At 43.0% G+C, this 12244-nt stretch overlaps 1 protein-coding gene across 2 annotated transcripts in view; it reads right to left on the bottom strand.

Moving 5' to 3' along the window:
• Nucleotides 1-1442: 1442 nt before the first annotated feature.
• Nucleotides 1443-12244, bottom strand: part of LOC147748190 (WD repeat domain-containing protein 83-like) — a 210993-nt gene continuing 200191 nt past the window's right edge. Inside the window, exons 9-10 of one of the 2 annotated variants that reach the window (XM_086959108.1) lie at nucleotides 3048-3162; nucleotides 1443-1817 (exon numbers count right to left, since the gene is read on the bottom strand). In XM_086959108.1, the coding sequence (XP_086815234.1) occupies nucleotides 1677-1817; nucleotides 3048-3162 (256 nt within the window). In that variant the 3' untranslated portion in view covers nucleotides 1443-1676. The remainder of the gene's footprint in view (nucleotides 1818-3047; nucleotides 3163-12244) is intronic. The other variant, XM_086959109.1, reaches the window with a different exon arrangement.

Genomic DNA, 12244 nt, shown 5'->3' on the forward strand with positions numbered 1-12244 from the left:
CTTCCTCGAAAACCCACCGAGTTGTCCTCTAATGGTGCTAGAGGCTCTGGTAATTGATGAACATGCATGTTCTTTCCCTTTCTTAAATTGGATGGCCGAATTATTTTCGGATGATAACAGTGACTTCCTGTTGCTGCATATTTTGCATATTCATTATTAGGATGAACTGTGTTTGCAGTCTCGCTTTCTTGACTGACACTTTTCATTGGATGATTGGATTTTTTTTCTCGCACAATATTTTTGAGCCCTAACCTATTGACTTTATTAATGTCCAAAGGCAAGATTTTTTTCTCTTCACAATTATGTTTATTTTATCTCTGCTCTTGAGGTATCAAATTAGAGACTTGTGTTCGAACTATCGATCTTGAACTCTGCTTTCCTAAATTTGCCCCTTTTACTTGTCCTATCCATGCTCGGATCAAAGGGAGGGTGTCATGTGGTTTGGTTTTACATTTGCACTGTGTTATGCTAGCATGAGCTTATTAGAAGTTTAAACGCCATTTTCCTTTTCTGTAGCCTCTTCACACAGCACATTTTGTTATTAAAGCTTTTTGCCTAGTAGAATATTTTGCTTCACAAAAGAATAATATGTTTGCTTATAATATTAGCTTTGCTTGGTAAGCTATGTCTGTACAGTGAGTGCCGAGGCCTTCAAGGTTATTTCAACACAGCGCTTGTTGTTCGGTTTGATCAGCGCACAGTCTAGACATAATACATATACAGCTGCGGCCAACTCTGGGTTTTAGGCGCGATTAATAATGCACTGCACGGAGCATGAATTACACACTTGATGAATATTCGCATGCAGAAAGTTGGTGCAGGAGATGATGTGATCCATTTCTGCTGAAACCAAAGGTATGGGCCCGCCCTTCTAAACCCAAAGAGACCTTCTGTAGATATAATATAATATACTAGCAAGGGAGGGTAAACTGAGGTTCTATTTAGATCTTTTTCCTTTAGCATTTTAACATGCTTTCTCCCTTTGTATTTTATGGAATAGTAACTATGCTGCTAACCTTGTTCCTTATAATATGTTTGCTTGTATTAGGTAAGATACTGCGCTTGAGAACACTGCATTAGAAATAAATATTTCAAACTTGCACGTGTCATTATTTACTCCTCGTTCTGGACTGATATGTTAGTATAACGAAGTGTTCATGTGTTCCATATTACCTGAGGTGTTCTAAGTCCATGTTCTGGGTTGTCTAAACATTGACGGTTTTATAAGAACCAATGAGACACTGATTGCTAGTCTGGTAGGGGATTTTGGATACTAAGGTGAGTTTTGGCACACCCTAATTTACTGAGGTTCTAAGTCTCTATGCACAGTTCTGTGTAGGAGCAGAATCCCTGCTACAGTACCCTGACGGATTTATCTTATATAGCCTTAGGGTACAGGCAAGGTCGCTGTAATATTTGTCTTCAATAACTCGCTCATTTTTATAAAACATTCTTTATTATACAGGTGCCAAAGGTGTAAATATACAGAGTAGTACTGTTTGTACTTAGTTCAAGGGCATGTGAATCATCCAAAGAACAGTCTTCAGTGCACAGCCCCTTAAGCTGCAGTCCGCTCTCTTATTCTTCTGTGCCAGCCTGGTGGGCCTCCCTTCCACTTGTGCTGTAAATGGCCCACTATGGGTGCCTTCTTAAAAGTTGGACTTAGTCAGTTGTCCTCACGTCTCCTCGGAGTAGGAGGCTTCTCTCCAGAGCTGGAAGCTGCCCTCTGTGGCAGTCAGCATACAGGTCTCTGTGGGGTGGTACGACAGAGACTGCACCACACCTTTCCCCACCGCCAGGCTCAGTGTCAGAGACCCCTGAGGGAGAAAGGAAACAATGTGTAGAAGGTTAACTCTCCTTGTGTGTGTTTCATTGGCCCTCTGCCATCTGAGCATCCAGTTCTTCCTCCCCTTTAACCCCACTAATGGCCCTTTTTTCAGGTAGGGTCAACTGGCCATTAACCTAGACCAATATCCGGAGAACTGACTCCACAAAGGGCTTTGTGGTTGGTTCTCCTTGCTGCCTGTGATACAATCCCTCCTTGTTGGCATGAATACATATTATCATGCTTCTAAAGTGGTGTTGTACTCAGTTTCCTTCTGTGCTGCATTAACAATCTCCCGTTACCTCATGCCAGCAATTTCTGGTCACTCTCAAGTACCAGTACATAGCTCATGTTCAGTGTTCGGTGGGTGTTAAGTGACCACTACCCGGGGGTGATGCCACTGTTCAGAAGTTCCCACTCCTTATCTGGTCTGCCCCTTTTCAGAAGTTCATACTCTACCTGCTTTGCAAATAACACCAGTCTTTTTCTACCTACCACGCCTCCTTATCTATTCCTGCTTTTCCAATCTGCCCATCAGATGTCATCAGCAGTTTTTCATTTCTCTACTTTTCGAACCTATTTAATGTGCTAAGCAGTTCCTGCTCCCCTTGCTTTCATGTGAAACCCGCTTTTTGTTTGTTCTCTTTGCTATTACCATGCACCCCGCCCTTTGGCTGTCTCTTGTTCTCAATGTCTGCCTTACTTAACCTGTCCTATCTTCCCTCAGCCATTCTCCTAGTGTTTACCCGACCGGTTCTGCTCCCCCCTGCTAACTCCATTTACAACTCTTGACTACATGTTAATATTTTTATCCCCCACACAGCCTCGAGCAATGTCTGATCCCCTGCTAACTCCCTTTACAACTCCTGCTCACCTGACTACATGTTAATATTTATATTCCCCCACACAGCTTAGAACAATGTTCTGATTTTGCAGCCTCTTCCCGATTCTAACCGGCTATTGTTTCTGTTCTCCCCAAGTCTCACTTTCAGCAGTCCCTGGTCTTGCTGCACCCGCTCGTTCAATTTTCTTGGTTTCCTGGAACGCCTCCATTCCCATGCCCCACCATCTGCCAGCAATTCCAGACCTTTTTATTGAGAGGTATTGCTTTGCACGCAGGAAGTCTTTTCTGCCCCCATTTTTTCACAATATACATCCACCTTCAGTGCCTTACAAAAGTCATAAATAATCCTGAGAAGCTGTGGCTCTCGAGGTTTCTCACCTCTACCAGGTCCCAGAAGTACACCTTGCCGTCCTCTGAGCAGGCCACCACGTGGGTGTCCTTCTCCGTCAGGCAGCAGTCTAACTTGTAGTCTTGGTTCTTGTGTCCTGTGTACCTAAAGCAAATAAAATGCAGGTCAGTGGGGGATGCTCATGTTGACTACCATTTCTCCAACCATCAAGTGACAATTTCCTGTGATCAGGCTGGTTTTTAAGTAATGTTTTCATATAGCCTTTGAATGATGACAATGTGAGAGCAGTAGGCAATTAAGGTGAAGGGAAGAACAAGATGGTCAGGGCAGGAGGTGTCGATATATGTCCCCATCACCCCCTGAAAATCTCTTAACGCTTCCACGTTACCGCAATAATACTCTGAAAAATCGTGAGGCATTCACTGGGTTGCTCTATAAGAGTTAAAGTCAATGATTGGAAACCAAAAAGGAGACTCTTCAAACTATGCATGGGTGGAAGTACTCTGTTGTTGTCCTGCTCTCCCTCGTTCACAACGGGTCAAGAATAGCGGAAATCTTTTTTTTTTCTTTAAATAACTGCAGTTAGATTTTTGGAGTGAAGCGCGCTGTGAGTAAGGCACCCTTCTGTTTTTGTGAGTTTTGCCACTACCAAAGCACTAGACACTGAATGACTATATCCTGAATGAGTCGAGCTTGAAGGCTCGGCAATTGTCTGAACATCACATTGATATAATGTTTTTATAGTAACTATATTTGAGACTAATTATTTTAATAAAAAAATAAGTAACCAAACAAAAAAAAAACTTTTTTTGTTTATAATCATTATTTATCCTTTTGTCATCAAGAATACATTTTGTGATTGTTATATGCCATCATTATCCAACACAAGAAAAGGTGAATCTGTTTTAACTTATTGGTTCTTATTTTTGTTTCATAAGGTTTTCTCCAAATACTCTGTGTTCAATCTCCCTTTGGTTTGTTTTGTTCCATAGCTGATATTGCAATTGGGCACACTGACCAACAGGTTAGGCTTGAAATGCTACAGGTAATGATGCAAAATCAATTTTGATAATTATGGCATACAAAATCAGGAAACTTATTGTTAGACCTGGCATCCTCGACATAGTTTAGCCTAACTTTTTGCCTTCTGACCTCCTGTTTTTGCTGGCCTTAGGAATCTGAGCATTTTACCCCTGCTAACCTGTGCTAAAAGGCATGTGTTCTTTACTTTCAACATGGCAACATTGATTTTATCCACAACTGGCATATTTGATCTACTTAGAAGTCACTAATAAAGTGCACTACATGTGCCCAGGGCTTGTAAATCAAATGCTACTAGTGGGCTTGCAGCAGTGATTGTGCTACCCACTTAAGGAGCCCTTATAACATGTCTCAGGCCTGCCACTGCAGAGCCTGTGTGTACAGCTTTCAACTGCCATTTCAACCTGGTAAGTTAACCTACTTTCCAGCTCCAAAACTTCCCTTTTAATACATATAAGTCACCCTAAGGTAGGCCCTAGACAGCCCATGGGCAGGGTGCACTGTTTTAAAAAGGTAGGACATGTACTTTTAAGTTTTACATGTCCTGGTGGTGAAAAACTCTTACGTTCATTTTTCACTGCGGCAACGCCTATATCTCCCATAGGATAACATTGGGATTGCCTTCTTATATTTTATAAGTGTACTTGCCAATTAAGAAGAGATGGGAAACCCCAATTTGGGGTCTCTCTTCACAATTTAAAAACACAACGGATGGTGAAGTTGGTTTTTTGAATTGCAGTACTGAAAATGCCACTTTTTTTAAAAAATTTTTTTTAATTTTTGGTAAACCTTTATTGCACAACAACAGAAAAACAAATAAGGGCCTACAACCATCCGGCCAGCCTCAACATCATTTTAAAGCACGGTAGCAGGCAATACGTCAACTCGGTAGCATCTAAGAGTAAAATGCAAGCAAACTGGGTTACACTGGAATTGCGTGCACTACCGAGAAGAAGGAGAATTTAAGGTTTAATTTTACAATTTTCGTAAAGCGCAATGAAATATTAAACGTTAGAAAGGATCAGAGTTCACACAATCCGTCCAAAACAGACGTGGGCGACGTCTAACAAAGAAAAAGCAAGCAACAATACTGAACCAAAATGGCGGTACAATGACATCATAATAGGAGCGATAATCACAGAACATGTTGCGTGCCAGACGCCACCCACCCCACTTCGACTCAGTCCATTGACCCAAGGAAAAAGGAAGAAGGAAAAGGAATTGGAGAGAAAGAGAGAAGAAATAAGGCCCATAGAAACTGAAACGGACAAAAAGAAAATCCCCCCCCTCCGCCCCCCCCCCCTACCCCCACCCTACACGCATGCAGAGGCTATGGCCTACCCCCCCCCCCCCCCCCCCCCCCCCCCCCCTAGCAGTGTGTCTGTCGCCCAAAAAAGAGTACCCGAAATAAAGAAAGAAAAGAAAGGAGGAAAAAGATATACCTGTTGTACCGGAGGAGGGCCAAACTAGTGTGTCCGAAAACAACCAAACTGTGTATCCTCGGCCGCCCCACCCCCGACCCCCGAGCAAAAACATACCCAACGTCTGGCTTTCCCGTCTACTCATCACAATCCCAGCAAATCAGTCCACAAGCAGTAAATAGGGAAGAAAAAACATCGTCAACCTTGTCCCTTTCGGTCCAATGCGCCAATGAAGTGTGAGATCAAAGCAGCCGTCCAGAGTAGAGCAGGCAGTTTCAGGGACCACCACAGGACACAGCACTTACCACCAACGTCCGACCAACCCAATGCCGTGCGATCCAAAAGTGTACAAAGAGGGGCAGTGTAGCGCAGCGAATCTCCAAAATCAAACCACTGAGGCATCAGCACTATGTCCAGAACACAAGAGCAAGAGTCGTCAGCAGATCCCAAGGAAGGTCCAAAACATGGCGCCCGGAAGCAATTCTCCAGTCGATGTAGTAGTCCAGGAGCCCCATACCTCTCCACAGCTGTTGCAGACAGGGTCGCGGCGGTCACCAATTCTCGCACCTCAGTCACCTCCATGCACCTCCGAGTAGGCAGCGCACCACAATCGAGCCCAAGGTGTGGCGAGGCGCCCTGTAGATGGACGCTAGCCCAATCAATATGGGATAGAGAGGGCACAATGGCATCCAATCGGCTCCCCAGGTCCCGGGCCATGTCACTCAGATCAACTCGCAAGGTAGCCAGGGCGCCGAGAATATCTCCGGTGTGCAGGGGCGGCTCAGGAGAGGAGGATGTTGCATATCCATGCACATGGAGCTCGCAGTCGTATGGCAGTCCTCGAGCCCCTTCACCGACATCCCGCTCCAGCAGCCATTCATCCCGTCGGCGCCCCGACCAGCACTGCCAGATCTCGGGGACAGGGGCAGCACACATCATACTGGTGTCACACTTGGTTGCAGTGCAGGGTTGGCAGTCGCGAACACCCTCGGCAGCAGGTCGGGCCGTCAGCTGCAAGCACAGGGCGCTCGGCTCAAAATTGCTCCCTGCCAACCATCGAAGAGCGGAAAGCTTGCAGAGACATCAAAGGGAAGGGATACAATAGTTTCGCTGAAGCCGCGGTTTCAAAGCAGCGCGGAGTTGAAAAAGTCAATGCCACACTGTTGCGAAGTAATCAGTACAGCAGCCGTTCGCCGCCAGCCGATTCAGACCTGCCGTCAATGGCCGCTGTTCACGCAGCCGGGGCCAGCCTACCCCGAGAACAAAGACATGGTCACCGCCATGAAGCACTGAGAAGGAGACAAGGACGTTTTGCCACTAATGCCGCAGGGAGCACGCCGGGGAGCACACCGTTGGATGCGGCAGCATTCCCAAATCCGAAACCATGACGGGAGCTCAGGATAAGTTGCAGGAGATTCGGCGGCTCGGAAGGAAGCAAGCGGACCAGCGGAGCCGAGGGTTTAGGCGGCCATCATGGTCGCAGGCTAGGCTCCTCCCCGAAAATGCCACTTTTAAAATGTTTTACTCTCAAAGGGTGTTGGGCCTAATACACACAGCTAGATAGGGTCATTCTATACATGAAAAAGAACAGAGCATCTAGCTATCAAATTATCATGCTGTTTTTTTACTTTAACAGACTATGTCCAAACACTAATTACAATGGTCTTCATAATTTATTTACCTATTTTTCAAAATTCTTTTTGTAAGACCCATTTCGTATAGGTCTATTAAGCCAGAGACAGGAGAACACTGTTCGTTTTGACAATTAAACATGCAAACAAACTACAACAATATCACAACTGTACAAAAACACAAAAGTAAATTGATTGCAAATGAATTACAGTTTTCAACCAGTCATTTGTTTTGCAGCAACAATAAACTCAATTTGTAGTTCAGTTTATAAATCCTCTGTACGTTGCTGACCAATGGACCAAATGTTCAAGCTCATAAGGTATGTGGCCTTTCAATCAGATTCCCTAGAGCGAATCCTATTTCCATACTAATGTTTTCCAAATGGTGAAAAGTGCTGACGTGTTCATATCCCAATATAATTCTTGGGATTTTCCTGAGGGCTATGACTGATTTGATCTATGGGTAAAATGATACGACATATCTGATCAGCATCTACCCCTTCTAGAATGTTTTGGCACATATATTAATGTATTTTACAAGTCCTATCTGTTGTGTTAAAACATTGTACCTGCTACAGCCTTCATCCTGCATGTCTTTCTCCTAATAAATGAAAGTGCAACACTCATGTTGTCAACCATCCGGTCTGTAACATAAAGAGCTCATTTAGCTAATGTTCGTGACCTTTGGGGAAGTCTGACATTTTCTGGCAAATAAACGATTTGCGACCACGTTACTTCCCAGTGCTTTTGAAAGGAATTTAAAAAGGGGAACTCCTCGTCTTCATCAATTTAAGCAGGTTTTTCTTCAACTCAGATCCACATAAATGGCAGTTATAGCTGGTTTCTGGAACAGGCGAAAATGGGCAGCAATGATTGTCTGCACTTCCGCACAATGTTCAAAACCAAGGATGAGGTTCATACAGTCACGGTGTCACTCGGAATAAGTATGCACAGTTCTTCCTTCAACGTTGTTTTTGCGTCTCCTCCAACTGAATCGGACTTCTGGATTGAGATGATTGATACCACATTCTAAATGTTCTCACGACGGACGCATTATGGGCGTTGTAGTGGATGAACGGAAATTCAGTTATTACAAATGCTGGATCACATGTAATGTGGAGTCAAGTTTCGAGACGGGATCCTTGTATGTACCAAGGGATTCACAGCAAGGCTACACCCTGATCCTTTCTTATTATGCTTGACATATTTCTGAAATTTCGTTGGGCCTGTCACAGCACTATTAACTTAAATATTATATATGCCTCCTTGTGTAAATAGGCCTGCCTCTATGTCTCCTCCTCTTGGGTTTGATCCGATTGCACCTAATACAGTCCATGTAAGGTCCCCTCACTGTGATTTTTTTTTTGTACGATGTGTTTTACTTCTTGATTCGCCTTCCCAATATATATTTTGCAACAAGGGCATAAGATAGTGTATACCATATTTTTAGTATTGCAATTAGAGAACTCCTTATGTATCCATATACTATTATTCTGTGTGAATTCTGTGGCTTCAATAGTTGATTCACAGGCTATTATGCAATTATCACACTTGTGGTGGCCTTTAATCGCCATTGTGATCTCAGGTATTTCTTTATAGGGAAGAGGGAATCTCTGCCTGTACCAGTTGTTGGCCAATGCTGGCATTTTTCATAATCGCGAATAGAGGTGGTAGAAAAGGGTATTCCAAATTCTGTAAAAGATGCCAATTCCGGAGTATAATTTGTTGGAATTTATTTGTATGTGGCCCATAAGTGGACACACACAACAGTTTCTCCACTGGCTATTTTATTTTCGTTGTGAGAAGACACTCTCTCAGAGAATACCACAAGATTTTGAAGTCCATGCTGGAGCCCTCTGCAATCAACTAAAAGACAGAGGTTACCCCAAAAAACTACTGAAACACGCAATGAAAAGAACTTTAAAAGTACTCTCCAAGGGCTTGTTAACTTGCCTCCTGTTTCGAAGTCCCAGGGATATCGAAGACTTCACCTTCAACTCAGCACCAGGACTTTACTTGCTGTAAGTCTTGCTCTGCGAAGTGGTGCCAATCCAGTCCAGGGCCCTTGAAAGCAAGTTTAAAGTGAAGCATATGCAGAACCTGTGCATCGACGCCATTGCGCGGATCTGAAAGGATGCATCACTGCTGTTACAGGGACCAGGTCTGCGAATCGCCCATGGAACCACCGCTTCAAACCCAAGGAAGATCAACACATCACCCCTTCAGCATGGATTAACCCAATGCATCGCATTCGGGACTGGTGCTTCGCTCAACGGAACAGACACATTGCCGCAGTTACATGGTGAAATCTGGCACAAAACCGCGACTGTGTGGGGATCATAATTGCATCTCTTTCTGCAAAAAGGATGAAGGTACTTTTGCTCAGTGGGCCCTGCATGAGTTCTGTAGCTGGCAAGCACTCCATTGTGGGCGGCCTGAACTCTTGACTTTGTCCCGGCCCAGCGCGACCAATTAACTCTATGAGTGCTATTTGCTTCCAAGCGATATTTTTTAATTTAATTTTTAAACATTCATCTCTCTACTTCTACTGATTGGATTTGTCATTATGGTCTTGTTTTATTTATAAAATTGTTCTCTATCTTTCTAAACTGGTGTGGAGTCTTTTTGTGTTTTTTTCACTGTGTGTTGTGTGCACAAATACTTTACACATTGCCTCTTAGTGAAGCATGACTGCTCCGTACCCAGCTACCAGAGGATGAGCACAGGCTAATTTAAAGTGTGTTTCTGACTTACCATGACTAGGATTGTGGTCCTGCTTGGACAGGGTTTATACCTCTGCCAACCAGAAACCCATTTTCTAACACTTAGCTTTAATAACACAGAGAATTATCGATTATAAACAAAGCAGCAACATTTTAATTAAATTGTGAATACATGTTTGAATTGGAATCCGTCTCAAGTGTATTTACTAGATGGTGTCCAGACTGTTGCCGAGTCTAACAGATTGACACCTTTAGGACACAATTGAAAGGTTTTATCGACCAGAGAAACCAGTCAGCAGGCACACTAAAAGTTTTCATAAAATTGTTTTTTTTTTTTTAAACAGTTGTGAAGCTATAGGGGTCTCCAACTGGCCCATCGTGAACTTCCGGTAGCTCGCCAAGACCATGAGAGTAGCTTGCAGCCGACATCTTTAAAAAAAAAAAGAATTCTGCTTTTTCCCCCAGAGCTTGCCTGTCGTCAGCTGCTCAGATTGGTTGAAATGAGCTTAGGTGAGGTCAGGTGGGCGGAAGCTGGTGACTTCACTAACTAAACCCCTGCACAGGCTGTATTGGGAACCATACCGCTGGCTTCCTGCAGCACACTTCCATCATTCGTGGCAGTCTTGAAACCAGAGCCTGGGACCCTGGTTGCTTTCAGCTGCACACCTCAGTGCAGGTGGTGCTGACTTCGGTGCAACTAAAGCAAGGCACAGGAATTTCGTTGTACAAGAGCTATTTACAAGTTGTTTATAAACTATTTTTTTTTAAACAAACCCATGACATTTTTTGGGGGGTTTTGAAAATGCGAGAGGTACTTAATTTATATATTTAAAATCACTGTGAAACACTTCTTTATTTCAATGATTACATTTAATCACTAAAACAAAGCAGCGTTTCACAGGGTTTCTTTTTGTTTTTAAAACAATGGAAAAAAACTTACATCTTGCAGGTTTCTCTTAGGCAGAAACCGCAGCCAGGAACTTTATTTACATTGAATTTTAATGAAATAATGTAACCAATATAAAATGAAATTCCTGGCTCCAGTTTGTTCCCCCAGGCAACTTACAAGAGGTACTTTATTTAAAAAGAAAATCCCTGCTTTAACTCAATTGAATTAAGGGAAAAATTATCATAAGGCTTCACACTGAACTTTAAAAATGTATCCAATTAATATAAAAAAAACCCTACCTCGCCTCTCCAATGGCCATATTTGTTGTAGATGTGGCCTAAACATAAAATTCATATCAAAAAGCTGGAGCGGCATTCCACTCCATCCGGACGCACAGCTAATATTCCTTAGTGTCTTCATTCAAGTACTCCACAAAGTTATCCATGTTAACGTGTTTTTATTCAATAAATTTCGATTGTTCACATTTATCTCCATTGTTAATTCTGTCACTTGCAGGGCAGTATATGTATAAAAGCGTTTCGGATGCCACAGATCTGCCTATCTAGGCCTTTTTCTGGGACATGACGTTATACATCAAACATTCTTAAAAGTGGATCGCATAAACCCAATGCATTTCGAGCTTTAAATTGCTCTTCCTCAGGGGTTCACTGTAAACATTAAAACATTGAAGCATAACATTAGTTTGATATTTTAAGACCACTTAAAGACAACAGGTTTTAAAACTAATACCCAGTAGCATGTTTAACTGTATATCTGACGTTATCCCTCTAAACACACAATTACATACACTACACGTTGTACCCAGAGAAGCCCTCCTGGCTATTACCTTTACTCCATGTCCCCAATCATCAGTATTTCAAAATAACTTATCACAGTGATTCACCCAGTACACCTACATAGATCGTACTATTGTGTAACGTTATCATGTTCTCTTTCAAAGGCGTGTCCGCTTTCTAACATCCACCTGTACTCAATACCCTCAAGCTGTTGCTCCTATTTCAAACAAGTATTGGCATAGCCAATAGGTCTCGCCTTTGGGACCTTATAAGTGTTTAGCCTTGTAACTGTTAATGTTGTTGCAGTAGGGATATTGTGCAGCATAACTAAAAACCTATAAGGTCCCAAAGGGGAGACCTATTGGCTATGCCAATGCTTGATGCTGTGGTGGCCCTGAGTGATGCTGTGGTGGTACTTGCGTTCATACAAATGTACTTCTTTTAACTCCCCCTAAAAAAACGTTTTGGTGAAGGAAACACCAACGAACCTCTGAAATAAAGACACAATAGGCACAGAACATCTTATCGCCCAATTTATCTGCATTAGGTAAATGTACAGGATATGCAACTCAGTTCTGAAATGTGAGACTAGAGCGTTGCACTTACTGAAACCAAGAGGTAGGTCGAATGATGCAGGATATTAGTGAAAATACCACCATTAAACTCCACTAATGGTGATTACCATTATTCTACTTGTGTGTTAACGGCCTTACCTGCAATACTC

Source organism: Lissotriton vulgaris, chromosome 1_1, assembly GCF_964263255.1.
Source record: "Lissotriton vulgaris chromosome 1_1, aLisVul1.2, whole genome shotgun sequence".
In the NCBI taxonomy this organism is placed as follows: domain Eukaryota; kingdom Metazoa; phylum Chordata; class Amphibia; order Caudata; family Salamandridae; genus Lissotriton; species Lissotriton vulgaris.